The 26,780-nt window shown below is 44.8% G+C and overlaps 1 protein-coding gene across 1 annotated transcript in view; it reads right to left on the bottom strand.

Annotated features, from left to right (window-relative positions):
* LOC139268144 (adhesion G protein-coupled receptor D2) overlaps positions 1–26,780 on the bottom strand; it is a 490,127-nt gene that overhangs the window by 174,179 nt on the left and 289,168 nt on the right. Inside the window, exon 21 of the mRNA XM_070886179.1 lies at positions 11,449–11,502. Within this exon, the coding sequence (XP_070742280.1) occupies positions 11,449–11,502 (54 nt within the window). The remainder of the gene's footprint in view (positions 1–11,448; positions 11,503–26,780) is intronic.

The raw sequence follows: 26,780 nt of genomic DNA, 5'->3' as shown, positions 1-26,780 counted from the left end.
ATCTCCTGCGCAGCAGCCATTTCCTCCCCATGGCCTGTGTGAGGAGGACACAAAAAATCTGCAATGGACATAGACAGGCTAAGTGAGTGGGCAAAAATTTGGCACATGGAGTATAATGCTGGAAAGTGTGAGATCATGCACTTTGGCAGAAAAAAAATCAAGGAACAGGGAGCAGTGTCGAGGAGGTGCTTGGAGAGGCCTAATAAAAGGCACAGCAGGGAGTCCGGGGCCCAGCATTGGCAGCAGTCGGGAGCAGCGTCGAGGAGGTGCGTGGAGAGGCCTATAAAAGGCGTACTTATGCAGCTACAGGGAAAAGGCAAAAAAGAAGTAGAAAGAAACAGAAAGGTGACGTCACAGCCAAGGGGGTAAGTGATTGGCTGGTGATTGGTGAGTAGTTTTCTTTTTTCTCTTCTATAACAGTGAGTAAACTTTAGCATTGTTGTTGCCTATCTAAGGGTTAAATCATGGCAGGAGAGCTCGGTCACGTGTTATGCTCCTCCTGTACCATGTGGGAACTCAGGGACGACACCAGTGTTCCTGACGACTACGTGTGCGGGAAGTGTATCCGCCTCCAGCTCCTGACGGACCGAGTTGCAGAGTTGGAGCTGAGGGTGGATTCACTCTGGAGCATCCACGATGCTGAGAATGACGTGAGTAGCACGTGTAGCGAGTTGGTCGTACCGCAGGTAAAGGGTCCACAGCCAGATAGGGAATGGAAGACCAGCAGGAAGAGCAGTGCAAGGAAGGTAGTGCAGGGGTCCCCTGCGATCATCCCCCTGCAAAACAGATACACTGCTTTGAGTGCTGTTGAGGGGGATGACTCATCAGGGGAGGGCAGCAGCAGCCAAGTTCATGGCACCGTGGCTGGCTCTGTTGCACAGGAGGGCAGGAAAAAGAGTGGGAGAGCGATAGTGATAGGGGATTCAATTGCAAGGGGAATAGATAGGCGTTTCTGCGGCCGCAACCAAGACTCCAGGATGGTATGTTGCCTCCCTGGTGCAAGGGTCAAGGATGTCTCGGAGCGGGTGCAGGACATTCTAAAAAGGGAGGGAGAACAGCCAGTTGTCGTGGTGCACATTGGTACCAATGACACAGGTAAAAAAAGGGATGAGATCCTGCGAAACGAATTTAAGGAGCTAGGAGCTAAATTAAAAAGTAGGTCCTCAAAAGTAGTAATCTCGGGATTGCTACCAGTGCCACATGCTAGTCAGAGTAGGAATCGCAGGATAGCGCAGATGAATATGTGGCTTGAGCAGTGGTGCAGCAGGGAGGGATTCAAATTCCTGGGGCATTGGAACCGGTTCTGGGGGAGGTGGGACCAGTACAAACCGGACGGTCTGCAGCTGGGGAGGACCGGAATCAATGTCTTAGGGGGAGTGTTTGCTAGTGCTGTTGGGGAGGAGTTAAACTAATATGGCAGGGTGATGGGAACCAATGCAGGGAGACAGAGGGAAACAAAAAGGAGACAAAAGCAAAAGGCAGAAAGGAGATGAGGAAAAGTGGAGGGCAGAGAAACCCAAGGCAAAGAACAAAAAGGGCCACTGTACAGCAAAATTCTAAAAGGACAAAGGGTGTTAAAAAAAACAAGCCTGAAGGCTTTGTGTCTTAATGCAAGGAGTATCCGTAATAAGGTGGATGAATTAACTGTGCAAATAGATGTTAACAGATATGATGTGATTGGGATTACAGAGACGTGGCTCCAGGATGATCAGGGCTGGGAACTCAACATCCAGGGGTATTCAACATTCAGGAAGGATAAAATAAAAGGAAAAGGAGGTGCGGTAGCATTGCTGGTTAAAGTGGAAATTAATGCAATAGTTAGGAAAGACATTAGCTTGGATGATGTGGAATCTATATGGGTAGAGCTGCAGAACACCAAAGGGCAAAAAACGTTAGTGGGAGTTGTGTACAGACCTCCAAACAGTAGTAGTGATGTTCGGGAGGGCATCAAACAGGAAATTAGGGGTGCATGCAATAAAGGTACAGCAGTTATAATGGGTGACTTTAATATGCACATAGATTGGGCTAGCCAAACTGGAAGCAATACGGTAGAGGAGGATTTCCTGGAGTGCATAAGGGATGGTTTTCTAGACCAATATGTCGAGGAACCAACTAGGGGGGAGGCCTTCTTAGACTGGGTGTTGTGTAATGAGAGAGGATTAATTAGCAATCTCGTTGTGCGAGGCCCCTTGGGGAAGAGTGACCATAATATGGTGGAATTCTGCATTAGGATGGAGAATGAAACAGTTAATTCAGAGACCATGGTCCAGAACTTAAAGAAGGGTAACTTTGAAGGTATGAGGCATGAATTGGCTAGGATAGATTGGCGAATTATACTTAAGGGGTTGACTGTGGATGGGCAATGGCAGACATTTAGAGACCGCATGGATGAACTACAACAATTGTACATTCCTGTCTGGCGTAAAAATAAAAAAGGGAAGGTGGCTCAACCGTGGCTATCAAGGGAAATCAGGGATAGTATTAAAGCCAGGAAGTGGCATACAAATTGGCCAGAAATAACAGCGAACCCGGGGACTGGGAGAAATTTAGAACTCAGCAGAGGAGGACAAAGGGTTTGATTAGGGCAGGGAAAATGGAGTACGAGAAGAAGCTTGCAGGGAACATTAAGACGGATTGCAAAAGTTTCTATAGATATGTAAAGAGAAACGTAGGTCCCCTGCAGTCAGAATCAGGGGAAGTCATAACGGGGAACAAAGAAATGGCAGACCAATTGAACAAGTATTTGGTGCGGTATTCACTAAGGAGGATGCAAACAACCTTCCAGATATAAAAGGGGTCAGAGGGTCTAGTAAGGAGGAGGAACTGAGGGAAATCCTTATTAGTCGTGAAATTGTGTTGGGGTAATTGATGGGATTGAAGGCCGATAAATCCCCAGGGCCTGATGGACTGTATCCCAGAGTACTTAAGGAGGTGGCCTTGGAAATAGCGGATGCATTGACAGTCATTTTCCAACATTCCATTGACTCTGGATCAGTTCCTATCGAGTGGAGGTTAGCCAATTTTTTAAAAAAGGAGGGAGAGAGAAAACAGGGAATTATAGACTGGTCAGCCTGACATCGGTAGTGGGTAAAATGATGGAATCAATTATTAAGGATGTCATAGCAGCGCATTTGGAAAGAGGTGACATGATAGGTCCAAGTCAGCATGGATTTGTGAAAGCGAAATCATGCTTGACAAATCTTCTGGAATTTTTTGAGGATGTTTCCAGTAGAGTGGACAAGGGAGAACCAGTTGATGTGGTATATTTGGACTTTCAGAAGGCTTTCGACAAGGTCCCACACAAGAGATTAATGTGCAAAGTTAAAGCACACGGGTTTGGGGGTAGTGTGCTGACATGGATTGAGAACTGGTTGTCAGACAGGAAGCAAAGAGTAGGAGTAAATGGGTACTTTTCAGAATGGCAGGCAGTGACTAGTGGGGTACCGCAAGGTTCTGTTCTGGGGCCCCAGCTGTTTACACTGTACATTAATGATTTAGATGAGGGGATTAAATGTAGTATCTCCAAATTTGCGGATGACACGAAGTTGGGTGGCAGTGTGAGCTGCGAGGAGGATGCTATGAGGCTGCAGAGCGACTTGGATAGGTTAGGTGAGTGGGCAAATGCATGGCAGATGAAGTATAATGTGGATAAATGTGAGGTTATCCACTTTGGTGGTAAAAACAGAGAGACCGACTATTATCTGAATGGTGACAGATTAGGAAAAGGGGAGGTGCAACGAGACCTGGGTGTCATGGTACATCAGTCATTGAAGGTTGGCATGCAGGTACAGCAGGCGGTTAAGAAAGCAAATGGCATGTTGTACTTCATAGCGAGGGGATTTGAGTACAGGGGCAGGGAGGTGTTGCTACAGTTGTACAAGGCCTTGGTGAGGCCACACCTGGAGCATTGTGTACAGTTTTGGTCTCCTAACCTGAGGAAGGACATTCTTGCTATTGAGGGAGTGCAGCGAAGGTTCACCAGACTGATTTCCGGGATGGCGGGACTGACCTATCAAGAAATACTGGATCAACTGGGCTTGTAGTCACTGGAGTTCAGAAGAATGAGAGGGGACCTCATAGAAACGTTTAAAATTCTGATGGGTTTAGACAGGTTAGTTGCAGGAAGAATGTTCCCAATGTTGGGGAAGTCAGAACCAGGGGTTACAGTCGAAGGATAAGGGGTAAGCCATTTAGGACCGAGATGAGGAGAAACTTCTTCACCCAGAGTGGTGAACCTGTGCAATTCTCTACCACAGAAAGTTGTTGAGGCCAATTCACTAAATATATTCAAAAAGGAGTTAGATGAAGTCCTTACTACTAGGGGGATCAAGGGGTATGGTGAGAAAGCAGGAATGGGGTACTGAAGTTGCATGTTCAGCCATGAACTCATTGAATGGCGGTGCAGGCTAGAAGGGCCGAATGGCCTACTCCTGTACCTATTTTCTATGTTTCTATGTTTAAATGAAGAAAGATTGCAAAGTGCTGCAGTGCAGCGGGACCTGGGGGTACTTGTGCATGAAACACAAAAGGATAGTATGCAGGTACAGCAAGTGATCAAGAAGGCCAATGGTATCTTGGCCTTTATTGCAAAGGGGATAGAGTATAAAAGCAGGGAAGTCTTGCTGCAGCTATATAAGGTATTGGTGAGGCCACACCTGGAATACAGTGTGCAGTTTCAGTTTCCATATTTACAAAAGGATAAACTTGCTTTGGAGGCAGTTCAGAGAAGGTTCAGTAGGTTGTTTCCAGGGAGTTGCCTTATGAGGAAAGATTGAGTTGGTTGGGCCTCTACTCATTGGAATTCAGAAGAATGAGAGATGACCTTATCGAAACGTATAAGATTATGAGGGGACTTGACAAGGTGGATGCAGAGAGGATGTTTCCACTGATGGGGGAGACTAGAACTAGAGGGCATGATCTTCGAATAAGGGGCCGCCCATTTAAAACAGAGATGAGGAGAAATTTCTTCTCTCAGAGGGTTGTAAATCTGTGGAATTCGCTGCCTCAGAGAGCTGTGGAAGCTGGGACGTTGAATAAATTTAAGACAGAATAGACAGTTTCTTAAACGATAAGGGGTTATGGGGAGCGGGCGGGGAAATGGAGCTGAGTCCATAATTGAATGGCGGAGCAGGTTCGAGGGGCCATATGGCCTACTCCTGTTCCTATTTCTTATGTTCTTATGTTCTTATGTCCTCCAGCAGACCTACCAGACTGTTATGTATGTAAACCTGTAATTACCATGTCTAAACACCCCCAATCCCTTGGGAGCACCTGTATATAAGGAGGCCTCACAGGCTGGAGAGGCACTCTGAGATCTGTAATAAAGGACTATGGTCACACTTACTTTGAGCTTGCAGTATCTAGTCTGACTCTTTATTCAAGACATAACAACTGGCGACGAGATGCCCGTTTGGGATTCAATCGGCCACGGCGATATTTGAGAGGAATATGGAAAGCTTGCTGAAGTCGATCCCGCGCACAGTGGTCTTCTAGGACGACATCTTGGTTACAGGTCGGGACACTGTCGAACACCTGCAGAACCTGGAGGAGGTTCTTAGTCAGCTTAATCATGTGGGGCTCAGGCTAAAATGCTTGAAGTGCCTGAAGTGGAGTTCCTGGGGAGAAGAATCGCGACGGGCAGCATCAGGCCCACCGATTCGAAGACGGAGGCAATCAAGAATGCACCGAGACCACAATGCAACGTGACGGAGCTGCAGTCATTTCTAGGACTCCTGAACTATTTTGGTTACTTCTTACCGGGTCTGAGCACATTGTTAGAAGCCCTGCACTCTTTATTGCATAAAGGAGATGAATGGGTATGGGGTAAAAGCCAAGAAAATGCCTTTAAGAAAGCTAGGAAGCTGTTATGTTCAAACAAATTGCTTGTGTTGTACGATCCATATAAACGTTTGGTACTAGCATGTGATGCGTCGTCGTACAGGGTTGGGTGTGTATTGCAACAAGCTAATGAATTTGGGAAATTGCAACCGGTTGCTTATGCATCCAGAAGTCTGTCGAAGGCTGAGAGGGCCTACAGTATGATTGAAAAAAAAGCGTTTGCGAGTGTTTACGGGGTAAAGAAAATGCATCAATATCTGTTTGGACTCAAATTTGAATTGGAAACCAACCATAAGCCGCTTATATCCCTCTTTTCTGAAAATAAGGGGATAAATACGAATGCATCGGCCCGCTTCCAGAGATGGGCGCTCACATTGTCCACATACAACTACGCCATCCGCCACAGGCCAGGCACAGAAAACTGTGCCGATGCTCTCAGTAGGCTGCCATTGCCCCCACTGGGGTGGAGATGGCACAGCCTGCAGATTTAGTTATGGTAATGGAAGCATTCGAGAGTGAGCAATCACCTGTTACCGCCCGACAGATTAGAACCTGGACGAGCCAGGACCCCTTACTGTCATTACTAAAAAACTGTCTGCTCCCTGGGAGTTGGTCTAGTGTCCTGTTAGAGATGCAGGAAGAAATAAAACCGTACCAGCAGCGCAAAGATGAAATGTCTGTACAGGCAGACTGCTTCCTATGGGTAGTTGGGTAGTTGTGCCAAAAAAGGGCAGGGACACTTTCATTGGTGATCTCACCCAGGCATTGTAATGATGAAAGCAATAGCCAGATCCTATGTGTGGTGGCTCGGTATCGATGCAGACTTGGAGTCCTGTGTGCACAAATGTAATACATGCTCCCAGTTAAGCAATGCACCCAGGGAGGCGCCACTAAGTTTCTGGTTTTGGCCCTCCAAACCATGGTCTAGGGTTCATGTCGACTAAGCAGGCCCATTCTTGGGAAAAATGTTTTTAGTGGTTGTAGATGCGTACTCCAAATGGATTGAATGTGTGATAATGTCGGCAAACACGTCAGCTACCACCATTGAAAGCCTACGAGCCATGTTTGCCACGCACGGCCTGCCTGGTGTCCTTGTAAGTGACAATGGGCTGTGCTTTACCAGTGCCGAATTCAAGGAATTCATGACCACAATGGGATCAAACATGTCACGTCTGCCCTGTTTAAGCCAGCGTCCAACGGTGAGGCAGAACGAGCAGTTCAAACAATCAAGCAGAGCTTGAAAAGGGTAACTGAAGGCTCACTGCAGACTTGCTTATCCCGAGTCCTGCTTAGTTACCGCACAAGACGCCAATCGCTCACCGGGGACCCTCCCGCTGAACTGCTCATGAAAAGGGCACTTAAGACAAGGCTCTCGTTAGTCCACCCTGATCTACATGAACAGGTAGAGAGCAGGCGGCTTCAATAGAAACATAGAAACATAGAAAATAGGTGCAGGAGTAGACCCTTCGAGCCTGCACCACCATTCAATAAGATCATGGCTGATCATTCACCTCAATACCCCTTTCCTGCTTTCTCATATCATGATCGCGCAACTGTGTCACGCAAAATTGAAGTAAATGATCCTGTATTTGTGTTGAACTATGGACAAGGTCCCAAGTGGATTACTGGCACTGTTTTGGCCAAAGAGGGGAGTAGGGTGTTTGTGGTTAAACTTGCAAATGGACTCACCTGCAGAAAACATTTGGACCAAACTAAACTCAAATTTATGGACTATCCAGAACAACCCACAATAGACTCTACCTTTTTCGACCCTCCAACACACACACAAGTGGCAAACGACCCAGTGGTTGACCACGAAGCAAAACCCATCACCCGCAGCAGCACAGCAAGGCTCACCACCCCTAGCAGTCCAGCAAGGCCAGCTGCGCAGCAGCTCAGCGAAGGCCCAACAAATGACTCACCAACACCAGCATTTGCACTGACACAATTAACCAGGGAAAGGAAGAGCCCAGATTGACTCACATTGTAAATAGTTACACTATTGACTTGAGGGGAGGACTGGGGGTGGTGGGGGGGGGGGGGGGGGTGGAGTGTTGTTATGTACGTAAACCTGTAATCACCATGTCTAACCACCAGAGGGCTTATCCCCTGGAGTCCCAAGGGATCCCACAATCCCTTGGGAGCACCTGTATATAAGGAGGCCTCACAGGCTGGAGAGGCACTCTGAGATCTGTAATAAAGGAATACGGTCACACTTACTTTGAGCTTGCAGTATCTAGTCTGACTCTTTATTCAAGACATAACACAGACCACCCATGACTACAATAAAACTGTGTGCAAAGCAGACCAAAGCAGTCCAGCACCGGCAGAGAGCTGTTCCCAGAAGTCAGAAAATAGCCACAAGTAAGGCCCAGAGATTAACCAGTAGCTAAGAGGACAAACCAGTATCGAACCTGCATGGAGTGGATGAGCCCTTTCAATAGCACTGCTGCAGGATCTTTGCTGCCTGTTAGTGTCATGAGTTGCTGGGCGAGTTTATCACATAAGAACATAAGAAATAGGAGCAGGAATAGGCCATTTGGCCCCTCGAGCCTGCTCCGGCATTCAGTAAGATCATGGCTGATTGATCTTGGCCACAACTCCACTTCCCTGCCCGCTCCCCATAACCTTTGACTCATGTGGCAAGTCAGGCGCTGTTGCACACCAATTTCACAAAAGTGTCTTACAACAAGCACAGGTCCCTTGTTTAAATTCTAAAATGAGTCTTTTTAATACTTACAGTGCACACTCTGGATTTCTACTGAGCAATACAATCCAATATGGTGGGCGGTGCACCTCCTCCCGGAATGAGTGTGCACACGTCGCTCACCACATCGGGCATTTCAGCGCCCATTTTGCACACAGCGCGGCCGAATTTCGAGGCCAGTATCTCCGATGAAAGGGAGAAAGCTGAGCATTAAAAATATATATATATATATAATTTTAAAAAGGACTACCTTCCTTCACAGACAGCCCCTTCAAAACATGGAAAATCACTCTGTGTTACCAACAGTATGTCAGCAGCCTAAATATATTACTGACTGATCATTTTTTACAAGTCACAATCTTTGTAGTGTCAACCTGTCAGAGGTCAAAGGGGAAAACATGCAAGATTCCCAAATCAATCTGGCTGTAGAAACTGTCTCATTTCATTTCAAATTACCTGCTGTGCCTGCAGTCTGGGACAAACTGCCTGTTCTCATAAAGCATGACAACCTGGGTCGAGCTAATGTGATCATTCATAATGGACAAGTCATGCGGTAGCTCCTATTAACTATTTTTAAACCAGTTCACTGAGGTACGTGATCTCTGCCAGAAGCACAAAACATAAATACACTGTTGACAGGTTAATGCCAAAGGACAACGCTAAAGGGATTTGAAACTTTGTAGCTTTATAACAAAGTTGACTCTATTTTTCCTGGACCCCATCACACAGAAAGTGATTCACTGGAATACATACATTGATTTTTATGTTAATTAGGAAAACTACCTCCATGGACTTTTGCAGTTGAAATATTTATACTGTCTATATTCCTTTTCTTCTTCTGGAAAACCACATATTGATTCATTAATTGATGCATTGATCAACTCATCTATCTTCATTTATCAAACCGAGACTCAGATTCCATACAACCACCATTTTTTATTGTTGGGAGGAAATGCTGGAAACCTTGCGTGCACAAACCTTCACACAATAATTGCACTGTTTCAGACCAAGGTCCCTTTCAAAAATAACTAAACATAACCCTGGGAGTAAAATGGTAATGACATTATATTTTGATTACATCTTCTCAGAATTAACGTACTTCACACTTATTTTGTCTTTGTGCCACACGTGTTTTACAGATGTCAAGCACAAATATTTTGGAATTTGCTTGAGAAATTCTCTCCCCATTTGCTTTTAATTGTCTTTGCTGATTTCACTCTTCAGATCTCTCCCTGTTCTTTCGAAGGGCCAATTTCAACACTCTAGGGTGTGGTGGAAAACAGGGGTAGCAAATTTACCATTGCAGCCTTTGCGGTGTCAGCATGGAGCATTCCCAGATCAGGTGCAGAATTCTCTGGCTCGGTAATGTGTCTCAGCCTCAGAAGAGCAACTCATGCTGCCCCAGTGTGTCAGTCTAATATTCCAGCCATCCTGTAGTTATTCTAAGTGATATTGGCAGTTTGGGAGTTATGGGGCCGAAAATGATGAAGGCCCCCGCCCGCCCAAGTGCCGCCCAAAGCCGCCGAGGTACCTGACGGTACTTTGAGCAGGGTTTTCATTAAAAAGGTCCTTGAAAGAGCGGCGGGCTGCAAAAGAGGGATTTACGCCGTCAATCTGGATGGCAGCCGGCGGAAGCTCCCAATCTCGACAACAAAGGCGCTTGCCACCCTAGTGCCGCCGACAATGGAGTCGGGCCCATGGAGGGTCGAAGATGTGAAAAGGAAAATCATCAACAAAAGAAAACACAACACCTTCAGGGGACCCCATCCAGATAAGTCGCTGTAAAGAAAAAATGTAAAAAATATTTACTAACTTTTTTTTTCAGCTCTTCAGCTTTTCGAGGAAAGAACAGCCTCCAGCCAGCAGTCCTTCCCTATTCTGGCACCGACCCCCACCCGCATCAATATGGCATCTCGACGGGGGGGGGGGGGGGGGGGGTCATTTGTGCCACTTGACCATCCGCTGACGTCAGCGGGCACTTCCTGGCAGTTCTCCCCTCCCACCCGCTCCACACCAAATGGAAAGTGACACTGGGCGCAACTTCAGAGGAATGTCGGCGACAGTGGGCGGAAGTCGGTGACAGTGGGCGGTAAGCCAAAAATTTAGAGCTCTCAGTTTTCCTCAGTGCAGTATGTTAACTGCACTGGTTAACAAATACCCATCAATTTTCTGTCTTTGTTATTTTAACATCACTGTTAGCCTTTTTTATTGGGAATGTGTTAACCAGTATACTAAAAAATAGTATGTAAAGGAGATCAAAACACTTGGTGGCAATTTAATTTTGTGCTGTGGGCCCAAACCCAAATGGATTAAAACTGTGCAACCACATCGCATGCATGAGCCTTATAGTCAACGGGCAGTCAGCGCAGCAATCTGGGCTAGACTGGAGCTCATGTGCCACGAGGAAAAAGTCAATGGGGGGCAAATTCAACTTCTGCGAGGTTGCATAATAGGGGGTGACAAATTGGTCACTGTTATATACCCCCTGATATTCCTTTCCATTGAGAAAAACGGTCAAGCTATACAATGGGTGGCCAATCCACCACGGCCAAGCCACCATTTTTAAACTCCGCTGATGTTAACTTTTATCCCCAATGTCTGTCTAACTCATTGCAGCAACCAACTGGTAGATTCTTACTGATAATTCAATATTCATTGTGCATCTAATCAATATTGCAGTAGTTTAAAGTGCATTGCTAATTATTTTCAAAGCTCTATAACAGAACTGTTATAGTTCCTATAATGGTATCAAAAGTCACTTTGTGTGCTTAATTAATTTCATTTCTAAAATGTATTCGTAACAACTAAGTAAAATATTACTCAAATATTCAATCACTAATCCTTCAATAGCTATGATAATAGCTTAAATAAAAGGCTATATAATAAAGCACATTTTTACTTACTGAAAAGTTCAGAGCTTTTCTTCTCTCTTTTAGTCTTTTGATTGTACTCCTTATCTGCAAAATGATAAGCAGGATCATTTCAGCATTCATACTTCAAGAACGAATAGCACAGGATCTGAAATAAAGTCCTGCTTTGTGACTCCATGGTTATACCACAGCACCTCAACTGCACTTGCTAAACAGAGCAGTCACTTCCCATTAACACCAGACAAGGCTCGACTAAAGCAGGTGAGAAGGAAAGTGCAATTTGACATTTGAGAACCCCTGGGATGTTGTTAGAGCATTTCTCCATGATTGCCAAAACAAATCATAACCTTTCATTATTTTCCGAAAGGGGTGTTCTTTATGTTGTGCCATTTGTTGGCAATATATATTAGAATGTATTGGCCTGGGTTTTCCACGAGCGAATGGAAGGGGTCCCTAGCTCCTGTTTTCAGAATTCCACCCTGCACTCGGGCTTTCCGCATGCTCTTTAACTGTGGTTTATCTCTAATGTGCCACAGAGGTGGCCCCTCCCCATTCCAGCTCAAGGGTCAATAACACACAGGCTCCTCAGCCTCCAACATGGGGCCCTGTCAATCTGGGGGCCTGCCACAATGGGAGATAGAGACAGCTGGAAAGATGCCCGAGGGGGGAAAAAAGCATTTTTCAAATGACAATTTTACCTTTTCTTGGTAGGGCCTGTGGATAGCCACGTTCAGTGAGCACTTGCACAGGCCTCTCACTGCCAATGTCTCAATGCTGGATGCCCAGCATGCAAAGGTGGGAACATGCAGAGGCTATGTTTCCTTCATTTGCATGAAAGTTAAATGTGCCTGCCCAACGAACTAGCCTGCAGTAAACAAAGGGGGAGGTGGGTAATGGCAGTATGCTTCCCCAAGTAGCTTTTAACCCCTGCCCACCCCAAAACACTGAACAAGTGGCAGACGGGGAGGCGGAAACTCCATGCTAGTGTATCGTAAATTATTCTGCAATGGAATAAACAACAAATCAACAAACAAAAAACAAACTTAAACTATATCATAGCATCTAATACAATCTTATCGAGCAATGTACGAATGTAATGAAATCTGGCTGGGAGTATAATCCTTACTCAGATTATTTCCCATCACAGAAAAGTTTTGATTCTGAAACATGAGTTCACCTCCAAGAGGCACAATTACTTTCAAATTGTTTTTTCAGTGCTGTTCCACTAATGATGCAGAAGAACTGTCTTCATTAGTAATGAGATAAAGGAAATGAATAGCTTATGAGAATATATTCTGTTCTTTTTTGCTTTGCCAAGACATTTAAAAACTATGTTATAATCTATGGATTTTCTGCTTATTGGCAGCTGAACATTTTTATTGTAACCTTTAAATATTTTTATTTTAAAGGTTTTTATTGCATTTTTTTTTTAAGTTCTCACTGTTATGTAGGACTGAATCTGGGAAAATTACATGATGCCGATAATTTTAGACCTGACAGGTAACTAATTGTAACCAATAAGAGTTTAGACACCAACAAGAAATAGAACGTTAAAACATTACAGAGCAAGAAAATAACACTCGTAGGAAATAGACCCTTTCTCAGAGGGGACCTACCCGAGAGATACTTTCTCCCTGCAACAGCTAAGCACTGTGATGGCACATAATAGCATATTTTTTGGTTAAAATGAGGATCGTCATCTTAAGGTATCACTGCCAGCATTCTCCGTTTAATTAAAATATATGCCAAATTGTTTTACACTGTGTAACAAGAAATGAACCTTACATTTAGGTATGTATAAAATAGTGTTTGGAGAGCACCGCCCTACATTTCCATTCACATTGCGTGGTGCAAGGCTGTGGTAACGAAAAAGATTTTTCGTCTGAGCCACATCAAAAGAGGAAAAGCACATGCAAAAACCAATAGGAATTTTACCACATGAAACTATTAATAAAATTACTTTAAAAAAGAAAAATAACTTAGACACAACTAAAAACAGCCTGAGAAATTCTGGATTATGACAAACGTGTAAGATAATGGCCAACATTCATCTACAGAATTACTGATATATTCATTTTCACAAAAATAAATGTATTCATAAAATGCTTGCTACTCTCTCTTTTAATTTATAGGGTCCCCAAAGCTTTCTTTTCTCATAGAAGTTCGAGAGCGATTTTTCATATTAATGTAAAATAGATTATTTATTGTGTCAGTCTGTTTAATCAAAATAATCCAATATCAATTTTAATAACTGAACAATTTGTATCCCAATGGAGAAATAGTCTTTTTAGACTTGCGCCAACAATAATGGTGATGCAGATGATGAAATTTCAGATCATGTACATAAGCAGTGGGAGGGAAAAGGATGAGTTTTATTCACCAATCCAATCAGCAATCATTCATTCCTAATGTTCATCATGAAAACTAACAAACAATGCTGTACCACAGATGTGAAATGGTTTTTAAAACGGTAGAATTAGAAATCATAAATAAAAACAGCCGACCATGTCAGGGGAAAAAAAAATTGAAAGTGACGCATAGGCTGTGAAAACTGAGGAGATGGCTGCTTTGGGCTTTAAGTGATCATGTGTCACACATAGCTCACAGAGGCACTCAATTTGTATGGCTTGTGTACTCGAATATTGACACAAGGATGGAAGTTGTAGCTGAACAGATTGAAGTTGCATGCACCCAACTGTAGACTTGCCAGCAGTTAATGAACGGGAACAATAGGCTGTGCACATGTGGGTTGTCTACGACAGTGATACAGCTTATAATACAGTATATCCTTATGATGCCGTACCTGTCTGAGTTTGCAAAAGCAATTTATTCAACATCCATCTCACTTTACGTTGCTGTCCAGAATGTATTGCATTCCTTAAATAAAAACTATTTCTCTTTTTATTTTTTACTTTGCGTCCAGTGTTTTCATACATGGCCATTTGGCTCTCCAGGGTCGAGAGACAGGTGGAGGCAGACACTTATTTGAAGGGCTAGTAAACCAATATCCTTTATGTTTCTGATAGCTAGTATTCTAGAGTCAAGGGAGATTCTAGCCTTGGCAACAGCAGCGGGTAATCCTTTTTGAGTCAGGACAATTTGACCGCATTACACAGGATTCTGCAGCCAACTAGAAAATAGTGCATTGATGGATGAATAGGCCTAAGCACATCATCAGGAAGATCAAAATCTGAACTTCAGATTCCAATTTCATATATGAATCCAGTTCAGCATTCCATTCTTCAGATTTCCAAATTCAGAGTCTGGATTCAGATTCCTTCACCAGCTACAATAATCTGCCAAGCTTTGCCAGAAATAAAGCACCTGTAGCGTCAATTCCTTCCCTGTCATGACATGGGCCGTCCACATCACCTCAGATCCAAAGGGCAAGTTTGAAAGCGGCCCAAAGACGCAATCACACTGATCGGTAGCAATTGGGATCTGACACAGCTTTGCAGCTTATCCCTCGAGCTGACAGTGAATAATCACGTGCAGTTCTGCATTAGAGAATTATTAAATATTACCAACTTCATGACATATGATAGGAATGCTTTTTGATAGAATACAAATCGCACATCAGCTTTCCCATTAGCAACGATACAGAATTGCCACATTTAGTCATTGTGGGTAAATCTCCACCTCAAACAAGGCTAACAGAACTCACTTTTTTTAAAGGTGACATGCAGGCTGAAACTTACAGTCCCTGATGACACTAGCTCAGAATTAGTGCATTGCATGTATCCCACACTGACAGTCTCACTGAGAAAATACTGCAGAATCTCTAGAGGAGTATAGAAAGTCCAGGGGTGAAATTAAAAAGGATATTAGAACAGCAAAGAGAGAGCAGGAAAATTCTTGGCAAGTAAAATCAAGAAAAACCCAAAAATGTTTTATAAATATATTAAGAGCAAGAGGATATCTAAAGAAAGGGTAGGGTCTATTAGAGACCATCAGGGTAATCTGTGTGTGGAAGCGGAAGATGTGGGTATGGTTATTAATAAATACTTTGCCTCTGTTTCCAAAAAAGAGAGGGGCGATGCAGACACTACTATCGAGGAAAAAAAGTGTGAAAGAGGAGGTATTAAGAGGTCTAGCAGCTTTGAAAGTGGATAAATCCCCAGGCTCGGATGAAATGTATCCCAGGCTGCTAAGTGAAGCAAAAGAGGAAATAGCAGCGGCTTTGAGGATCATTTTCCAATCCTCGCTGGCTTCAGGTGTGGTGCCAGAGGACTGGAGGACAGCTAATGTGGTACCTTTGTTTAAGAAAGGAGAAAGGGATAGACCGAGTAAATACAGGTCAGTCAGCCTAACCTCAGTGGTGGGAAAATTATTGGAAAGAATCCTGAAGGACATGATAAATCGTCACTTAGAAAGACACGGATTAATCAAGGACAGCCAGCATGGATTTGTTAAGGGAAGGTAGTGTCTGACTAACTTGATTGAATTTTTCGAGGAGGTAACCAGGAGGGTCAATGAAGGCAAAGCATATGATGTAATGTATATGGATTTTAGCAAAGCTTTGATAAGGTCCCACATGGCAGACTGGTCACAAACGTAAAAGCCCATGGAATCCAGGGCAAAGTGGCAATTTGGATCCAAAATTGGCTCGGAGGCAGGAAGCAAAGGGTAATGATTAATGGGTGTTTTTGCGACTGGAAGGATGTTTCCAGTGGGGTCCCGCAGGGCTCAGTACTAGGTCCCTTTCTTTTTGTGATATGCATCAATGATCTAGACTTGAATATAGGGGGTATGATTAAGAAGTTTGCAGATGATACTAAAATCGGCTGTGTGGTTGATAATGAAGAAGAAAGCTGTAGACTGCAGGAAGGTATCAACTGGCCAGGTGAACAGAACAGTGGCAAATGGAATTTAATCCAGAGAAGTGTGAGGTATTGCATTTTGGGAGGGCTAACAAGGAAAGGGAATGCATATTAAATAGTAGGACACTGAGAAGTGTAGAGGAATAAAGGGACCTTGGAATGCATGTCCATAGATCCCTGAAAGTAGCAGGCCAGGTAGATAAGGTAGTTAAGAAGGCATATGGAATGCTTGCCTTTATTAGCCGAGGCATAGAATACAAGAGCGGGGGGGTTATGCCTGAACCGTATAAAACACTGTTAGGCCACAGCTGGAGTACTGCATGCAGTTCTGGTCACCACATTACAGGAAGGACGTGATTGCACTGGAGAGGATATAGAGGAGATATATGAGGATGTTGCCGGGAGTGGAGAATCTAAGCTATGAGGACAGATTAGATAGGCTGGATTTGTTTTCATTGGAACAGAGGAGGCTGAGGGGAGACCTCATTGAGCTGTATAAAATTATGAGGGGCCTAGATATAATGGATAGAAAGGGCCTATTTCCCTTAGCAGAGGGGTCAACAACCAGGGGCATAAATTTAAAGTAATTGGTAGAAGGTTTAGAGGGGATTTGAGGGGAAATTTCTTCACCCAGAGGGTTGTGGGGGTCTGAAACTCACTGCCTGAAAAGGTGGTAGAGGCAGAAACCTGCAGGGTTATGGACCTAGAGCTGAAAAGTGGGATTAGGCTGGATAGTCTCTTGTTGGCCGGCATGGACATGATGGGCCAAAATGGCCTCCTTCCGTACTGTAAACTTCTATGATTCTATGATAGGAAGGAACATAGGAACAGGAGTAGGCCATTCAGTCCCTTGAGCGTTAATTAGATCATGGCTGATCTACAGCTTAACTTCATCTACCCGCTCCCCCAGTAGTGCGAAGCATAAGATTCTGACTCATTGATGCAGGGTTCCTGTTGGCCATTGCACCATTTTCAAATAATTTTAAGGGTTGCAATGGGGCAGTTGAGAGGGAGCTTGCAATACTGAAGCCCATTTTAATGCTTGCCAGTGGTTCTGGACATTCCGCTTATAACTTCAGCCAATATCTGGCAGCTCAAAAGGTCAACAAAACTGCCGAGTAAATCAGCGAGCAAATGCACTACTGACCCAATCAGAGTAGGAAGGCGGCAGATTCAACCCCTGGTATGTGCTGGGGCAGAAGTGAGATAAGCACTATTGTCCTCAGCATTCCCTGAATAGCAAGGGGAGAAGCAAAAATCCCTTGCCGGGTTCCTGTTACAAAGCATTATCCAGTGATCCCTGCTAGAAGTGTCCAAGTATGGACCTCCGGTGAAGTCAGGATTCGGCTCATCTGTGAGGCTCCGACAGGCAAACAACACAACAGTCACAGTCCAGCTCACACACAAAGAATTGCCATTCAGCCAAGATACTGGAGGATTGAAGCTGGTCATAGCATCACCCTCCAGCTGACTCGCTACTGTAAGAATAAAAGTGTTTATTAATGCTAAAATTAATTCTATATATATATATAATATATATATATATAAGTGAGATTATACGCAAAGGCAAGGTTGAAGAGACAAAATGGATATCGTCCCCAAGTTCATGTCTCCTCTGGTTGGACAGAGCTCAAGGAATAAAGGAAGCATGGCTTTGAAACTCATCAAACTAGAAACGGTGTTAATTGGAAAGCCATTAACCTAATCAAGGAATGACACCGGCCCTCCAGACAGACACAGGTATGAGGAGAAGCTAATCAGGAACGGTCCTGGAAATAATACCCAATCCTGGGGCTCAGAAACAATGGACTTCAGAGCTATAAAAACTCAAGTGAAAAGATTTCTCGCTCTCTTTTCTTAAGCCCACGACAAAAGCAGGACTTTCCTCTACAGACCAAGAAGCAGGCCGTTGTAAGGTTCGAAAATTCACGGCCGCATTTGAAACACCCTAAGGACAAGAAAACTAACATGGGATCGTTCCATACACTAAATGAACATTTTTGGCCAAGTAAAAACAGGCTGGGAAAACGTGTGGGCAGATACAGACATTGTGGAGTCTGGCTCACAAGCGAGACAGAGGTACTGGCCAATGGGGGAAAAGTGCATTCTGGCAGGCCAATCAGGGGTCGAGTCGGGCCTGAAGTGGGGAAATCTTCAACCAATAAGGACTCCCCGGCCCAGTTTGAAAATGACTTCACCCCCAAATCAAACTACGAATGTGGGCCTTTATCTACCTAATTAATATGGACAATAGCTCTGAATCAAAACTATGAATCACTGCAGGAATGGCCCACTGACTCCCAGGACTATAACAAAAGGCCCACAGACTTTCAGGCACCTATGTGCCCCGTAACAATACCCTGGTCCTCACACCTGCATGTACCTGTGATATCTTCTGATTAAATATTCAAAGCTATCTCCCCGCCCAAACTTACACAATGGACCACCCACTGGGTTTGAACGCGAAAAGACCAGAACTGAATTGAATACAAATATAGGACACAGAACCACCAGAAAATGGAGTTGTGGACCAAAAAGAGTTGTGGGCAGAGTTCACAGGAAAGGTGTGGAGAGGAAAAGACTTGCAGGAGTTGTGGAGAGAAACAGTTTGGGGTCAGTTCTTGAAAGGGTTGCTGGCTGCTGGGGGGAAAGGAGCTGAGAGAGTTTTGCAAACTTTGATTTTGGTCGAGACTAAAAACCCACGAGCCAACCTCGTGGTCGGTAAGTGGCAGCAGGTGCTGCTGTTAGCCCTGAACACACTGGACAGGGTGAGAATAGCCGAAGCATCAGGCTGGGGCACGCAGAGCTGTGCAGACCTGGACACCTGATTCAATAACCTGGATTCACAGCTGTAGTCTGACGATAACCGAGAGGCAGATAGAAGAAACCGACGCAACATCGAAGAGGAAAACCGAACAATAACATAAAACCCACCCCAGAGGGACCCTGAGCTGAAATAAGTGCTACAGAAACCTGGAGTTGATAGGTTTGTGAGTATCGCCCATACCCCCTCACAGACTCAATTTAGGTTAGGAATTGGTAGGAAGGGTGGAAGTGGGAGGTGTGGTTGTATGTGAGTGGAATGTTTTAACCTCTTGTTTTCCCCTTCCCTGTTGTGAGATTTTTTGGATTGTTGAATGAGATTTTGTCATTACTGCTATTTTATGACCTCTTCCTATGCCCTCTATCTTTGTGTTTGCTATTCTAAATAAACAACATTAGCCATTTTGTACTCTTACCCACTGTGTCTGGTGCCTCATTACTCACCCATCCTCATAAATCACACATACAGAACCCCAGGGGAGTGGGGATTCGAAGCCACACCCCAAGCTCCCCTTACACCGTGTGCTTTGCCAGAGGGAAGTGAAGTATACCTTTTTATACCGTCTTATAAACCATTATTGTAACATCATTGTATCTGTTGTAACTAAGTAGATCGTAGGATAACTTTCGACTGCTGTTTCTCTGATAGATGTACATGTGTGTGTGTTTAATAAACTATTCCAAATTGTTTTAAAAGAACCAGTCTTGCTGTCAATGTAATGCCAGAGATTTAAAAATCTTACACATCCCTACCAACAGAAGGGACTGGGAGAAAATCACAGGGAAAATTGAAAGGGCGGAAAAATTGAATAGAAGTGTTTGATGAAAAGACTATTTGAACATTTTGCTATGGAATGCCTGTTCGTACTGAGGTTTTGATAGTTGAACATTTTCCACCATTTGCAACTTTGAGTAAAATACATGTGGAGACTGTGCCCAGTTACGATGACTCATTGCTGATATTCACTATCACTGCAAACAAAACAGGCTGCAGCAGGTAATCAAAAGTTAATACAATGAAAATAAAGCAAAGTAGAGATGAAAATCAACCTTCAAAAGTAATAGAACACCTTCTTACAAAGGCCAAAGGCTTCTATTTTCAACACCGAAGCAACAGGCAAACCGCAGGAGGCTGTTCAACTAGTATACGAACAAAAGTCAAGCCAATTACTTTTATATTGTAAAAATGTCTTGCGCAAGTTTGAATGTAACAGCAATCGCCTGTCCGACAGTTGTGAAGCTGCACCTGTGCACTCCAGCAGGAAAAGGTTTCTACTGCAAAAATCCAGCAGGGTGCATTGCTACTTCAATCATATGAGACAGAACCAGAATTCACGTTGTGTGTGCCTAGAAACTGGTGGCACAATACAGCTCAATAGGTCAGTGAAAAATCCTGGGCCCGATAATAACGTGGTGCCTAGAAAGAGCGTTGCGGGAGGAATTATGGACAGGAAACCCGGGTGGGTTTCCCCCAGGTCCTGCCAAATTTAATGGCGGGACCCGTTTTAAATTTTAATCCTGGCCTCCATGCATTAAAAATAAAGCTTGAATTAAAATGAAGGCAACCTCCTTAAAAGATTTCAGTGGCCGATCCACATCCTGAGAGCGGATTGGTCATCCACTCCCGGCCTGCCTCCATTAAAACCAGGAGTGCGCGGGCTGGGGTTGGGTTTCCCATTTCCCTCCCGCCCCACCCCACCCGCCTCCTCCCCCACACACCCTGAGGTTCCTGGGGCGGGGGGGAGGTTAAAATTACCACCATGTCTGGCAATGGCATTATTACTTTATTTAAATGTATAGGACTCGGACTACATCTTTAGGTTACGCCAGATAAAATGCACACATCTCTCTATATAGGGCTGTAATGTTTCACCGAACATTTGGTGACCGAGAACTTAAAATGCTTTGGATCTGCCTCTTCTGTTCCTTACAGAAAATCATGAATTTATTGAGAGAATATTGGCTGGATCAAAACTTAAAATGGCCGGTCATTTACCATTCTTAATGGGGCAGTCAGAATGCCGTTAAAACAGGCAAAGCAACACATACATCTCCATTACAGAAGTGATCATTTGTAACAAAATACGACACTTTTGTTCAAGAATTTGGTAAACATAATTTTGTGGGTTTTTGTAAGAAAGGTGCCATTGATTAGCTCTCGCAAGGTTCAAGACCAGATCAGGTCAAAGTTCAACACACGGTCACGTCTTTCTTATTTCTCAGAGCTACAACTACAAAGTTCCATTAAAGCCAATGTGAGTTCTTTTCACTACTGAAATGTAGAAATAGTAACTGTATAGTTTAGATCAGTCATCAAGATCCAAAGCACAGCCCTGGACAACGTGGACCACTTCCCTTATCTCAGGAGCCTCCTATCAACAAGAGCAGGCATTGACGACGAGATCCAACACTGCCTCCAGTCCAGTACACCAGTGCAGCCTTCGGCTGCCTGAGGAAAAGAGTGTTTGAAGACCAGGCCCTCAACACTGTCACCAAGCTCATGCTCTACAGAGCTGTAGTAATACCAGCCCTCCTGTATGGCTCAGAAACATGGACCATGTACGGCAGACACCTCAAGTCGCTGGAGAAATACCACCAACGATGTCTCCGTAAGATCCTACAAATCTCCTGGGAGGACAGACGTACCATCGTTAGCGTCCTCATCCAGGCCAACATCCCCAGCATTGAAGCACTGACCATACTTGATCAGCTCCGCTGGGCAGGCCACATCGTTCGCATGCCAGACACAAGACTCCCAAAGCAAGCGCTCTACTCGGAACTCCTTCACAGCAAACGAGCCAAAGGTGGGCAGCGGAAACGTTACAAGGACACCCTCAAAGCCTCCCTGATAAAGTGCAACATCCCTACTGACACCTGGGAGTCCCTGGCCAGAGACCGCCCTAAGTGGAGGAAGTGCATCCGGGAGAGCGCTGAGCTCCTTGAGTCTCGTCTCCAAGAGCATGCAGAAATCAAGCGCAGGCAGCGGAAAGAGCGTGTGGCAAACCAGTCCCACCCACCTCTTCCCTCAACGACGATTTGTCCCACCTGTGACAGAGACTGCGGTTCTCGTATTGGACTGTTCAATCACCTAAGAACTCATGTTAAGAGTGGAAGCATGTCTTCCTCGATTCCTAGGGACTGCCTATGATGATGATGATGAGTTTAGATATATATGTATGTTAATATCGCTATGCCCACAAGTATACAGCACAGTGCAAAAAGTAGAAGGCAAATTTTGCATGCTCAAAAACAGTCTAGTTTCCTGTAATTAGCCCTGCATGGTGTGCACACAGCGTATTTTCCATGGAGTTCCACTGATGAGCTTCAACATTTTAAAAGGGGACTGTGGTACCTTGCGCCCCATTGTTCCTCTCAGTTAGAAACAGGGGGGCCCTGAGCTTCCCATGCTATCTAACGTCCATTTCACAAAGAACATGCAAACGTGCTTTTTATAGGTAGGGATGCATGAAGTGCACAGAGTGGAACCTCTGAATCTCAGTGAAGTTCAAGACAGTGCATTGACTATAGAACACTTCTAAAAAATGCACAAAGTCCCATTTCTGCCACTCCACTTGACTTCGCTGAGCTTTATTGTGGGAGCACCATCACCACAAGTAGGGATTGGCAATCATGCAGCCTTGCCAGCAATTTTTAAAGGAACGCTATGGAAAATATTCTGTGTGCAGGACCAATTATCGGGACCTAGCCTGTTTTTGTTCAGAATATCACTGGTAAGTGTTGCAACTGTAGATTCCGCAGAAACCAGTTGCAATGAAGCTCAGGCAACTTCCCCATTATCATTTTTGTTCCAATAATCCTTTGCCAACTACGCTTTCCATCCGTTGATTATGAACGGGCAAGAAAATTTAGCAAGCCATTGCATACGCGAAGGTAAAGATGTCACTGTAGCCAACCACACAAAGTTATGGATTTGTGCAAAGTCACCTCTTGAAGCATTAGATCCTGGAGGTAATATATTTTATAACAAGAAATATTAAATATTAAAACAATGACCCAATAATGTAATGTTTATAACTTATTTATGGGATTATATGTACATGATTTGGTTCTCATCATTTAATAGTCAGGTAGAAGTTTCATCAATAAAGTGCATTACATACATTAAGAAAACAATACAATGCATATCCATCAACAGAACACACAAGTATCAAATGTAATGGTGGGGACTACTCAAACACATTCTGCTGTTAAAATCATTGGCTGCATGAAAGATTGTCTATTGATAAGTTTGCAAAATGATGAAATGTGAAATACCTCAATCCATGCAACCATCACAAGTGCAGTATTAAGTCACAGTACCCATCCATTTTCTGTTGGACAGCCAAGAATGAACGATGCAAACCACTCTATACAACGAGCAGAATGCCAAATATTATACCATGCATGAAGAGGTTAACCAATTGTGCTCTCATAAAATAAAGCAGAATTCGGCACATCTGCAAATTTCTTTTTAATATAATTGAGAATTCAGATTGTACCATTGACTATAATGTGATTATATCAAGTTTACTGGTTCACATCAAAATGGATCAGCATTGCATTTCTCTCATCATTCCTCCTTTTGTCTCACGCTCTGAGCAACGAAGTGACAGATGCACCCCACCTCCAGAACATTGTGAGTGACAACACCACAGGGAACACAAGGAACAACCAACACCAGGCGAGGGCAGCCCAGTTGACATGGAGGACTCCACGTCAACACTGCTGGCGTCCCCTGGTCGAAGCACCCCCAAGGCAGAGGACAACCCCTATCTCAGCCACGGTGCAATAGAAGATGTTAAAGCTAACCTATGCATGCAGGAACAGGCCACAGGGCCAAAGGACTGCGTGTTTGTAATGTAATGTTTGGACTGTAATCACCAATTAAAAAATGGATTTAAAGATTGCATCCATTAACGTGCGTAGCGTTAAGTTGACTACGTGATGTGTTTCCACCTTGGGGTACCTCGCCAAGGTCAAGGCAGACCTGCTGTTCTTGCAGGAGTGCGCCCTGTCGCACTTCAGCAGTTACCGGCAGTGGTCACGATGGTGGTCCCACGGACCATCCGTCTGGTCAGGAGGCAACGATTGCCGTTCCTCCGGCCTGGGCATTCTGCTGCGGGGAGGCCACTTCACCATCACCAAAGTTAAGGAGGTGGTGGGCGGCCGGCTCCTCGTAGCAGATTTACTGTATAAAAATGTTCCTCTAAGGCTTATTAACATGTATGCCTCACCTCTCAGAAGTGAGCTGCTGGCCCTCCTCGAGCAACTCCCACTGCTGCTGGCGACATCCAGACCGGTCATTCTGGGCGGTGATTTCAACTGCATCATCGATGCGGCTGGACCAGCAGAGCCGACAGTAAACTGGACACCACATCTAGAATCCTGATGGACGCGGTAAAAGATGCCAAGCTGTGTGACGTCTTCAGCAACCCTGCAGACGGAGCACCGTGCAGACGGGTCGAGACCAGACGGGTCCGTCCGTTCCAGAATAGACTTCCTGTTTGTGTCCCACACGCTCAAGGTCAGATCCACCAACGTCACGCCGGTGTTCTTCTCTGACCACTGCCTCCTACTGGCCGACTGCCTCCCACAGGAAGACCAGAAAGTTGTCAGGGGGATATGGAAGCTCAACGTGAAATTGTTGACCCTGGAAAACAGTGAGGAACTCAAGAGGGATTGAAAAGTTTGGAGAACTGTAAACCCCTCTGTGATTCCCTGATGCACTGGTGGGAGACAATCAAGACAAACATCAAGAGGTTCTTCATCTTCAAAGGTGTTCAGGAGGCGAGAGGAAGACAAAGGGAATTGTCCCAACTCCAGAAGAGTATGCAAAACCTGCTCCTGCTGCAGTTGATGGGGGTCGATGTCGCGAAGGAGCTCCAAGAGGTGAAGGGCCAGCAAGCCTCACTCTTTGCCTCAGAGTCCTCCAAAATCATCTTTCGCTCCAAAGTGCGCTCCATCAAGCAGGATGAGATGTGTTCGCGTTCCTTCGTCCAAAAGGTACACAGAGGGAGCTCTGTGATCAACAGCCTAAAGGAAGAAGATGGTTCTGTGACGTCTTCGGAGCCTGACATGCTGAGGATCAGCAAATCCTTCTATGCCGGTCTGTACAACGTCAAGCCCACAGACTGCGTGGCCTCCCAGTCTTTCCTGTTGTCTACCTCGGAGGTCTTAGACGACAGTGAGTGGGGGAGTCTGGTCCACCCGCTAATTCGGGATGAGCTGACAAAGGTTGTCCAGTCCCTCGAGACGAGTAAAACTCCCAGAAGCGACGGCTTACCAGTTGAATCGTATTCGGCTCTGTGGAACTGGATAGGCCCAGACCTGCTGGAAGTGTACGGGGGTATGCTTCTGGCCGGCAGCATGTCAGAATCAATGAGGAAAGAAACAGAGAAACATAGAAAATGCACGAGTAGGCCATTCAGCCCTTCAAGCCTGCACCACCATTCAATAAGATCATGGCTGATCATTCACCTCAGTACCCCTTTTCTGCTTTCTCTCCATACCCCTTGATCCCTTTAGCAGTAAGGGTCATATCTAACTCCCACTTGAATATATCCAATGAATTGGCATCAACAACTCTTTGCGGCAGGGAATTCCACAGGTTAACAACTCTCTGAGTGAAGAAGTTTCTCCTCATCTCAGTCTTAAATGGCCTACCCCGTATCCTAAGACTGTCTCCTGGTTCTGGACTTCCCCAACATCAGGAACATTCTTCCCGCATCTAACCTGTCCCGTCCCGTCAGAATCTTATACGTTTCTATGAGATCCCCTCCCATCCTTCTAAACTCCAGTGTATAAAGTCCCAGTTTATCCAGTCTCTTCTCATATGTCAATCCAGCCATCCCTGGAATCAGTCTGGTGAACCTTCGCTGCACTCCCTCAATAGCAAGAACGTCCTTCCTCAGATTAGGAGACCAAAATGGAACACAATATTCCAAGTGAGGCCTCACCAAGGCCATGAACAACTGCAGTAAGAACTCCCTGCTCCGATACTCAAATCTCCTAGCTATGAAGGCCAACATGCCATTTGCCTTCTTCACCGCCTGCTGTACCTGCATGCCAACTTTCAATGACTGATGAACCATGACACCCAGGTCCCTTTGCACCTCCCCTTTTCCTAATCTGCCGCCATTCAGATAATATTCTGCCTTTGTGTTTTTGCCATCAAAGTGGATAACCTCACATTTATCCACATTATACTGCATCTGCCATGCATTTGCCCACTCACCTAATCTGTCTAAATCACCCTGCAGCCTCTTAGCATCCTCCTCACAGCTCACACCACCACCCAGTTTAGTGTCATCTGCAAACTTGGAGATATTACACTCAATTCCTTCATCCAATTCATTAATGTATATTGTAAAGAGCTGGGGTCCCAGCACTGAGCCCTCCACTAGTCACATTATGAAAAGGACCCGTTTATCCCGACTCTCTGCTTCCTGTCTGCCAACCAATTCTCTATCCACGCCAGTACATTACCCCCAATACCATGTGCTTTGATTTTGCACACCAATCTCTTATGTAGGACCTTGTCAAAGGCCTTTTGTAAGTCCAAATACACCACATCCACTGGTTCTCCCTTGTCCACTCTACTAGTTACATCCTCAAAAAATTCCAGAAGATTTGTCAAACATGATTTCCCTTTCATAAATCCATGCTGACTTGGACCGATCCTGTCACTGCTCTCCAAATGCACTGCTATTTCATCCTTAATAA

The sequence above is a fragment of the Pristiophorus japonicus genome, chromosome 8 (assembly GCF_044704955.1).
Source record: "Pristiophorus japonicus isolate sPriJap1 chromosome 8, sPriJap1.hap1, whole genome shotgun sequence".
Lineage (NCBI taxonomy): Eukaryota > Metazoa > Chordata > Chondrichthyes > Pristiophoridae > Pristiophorus > Pristiophorus japonicus.
The sequence above is the reverse complement of the archived record's forward strand: the minus strand, read 5'-3'. Positions and strand labels throughout refer to the sequence as shown.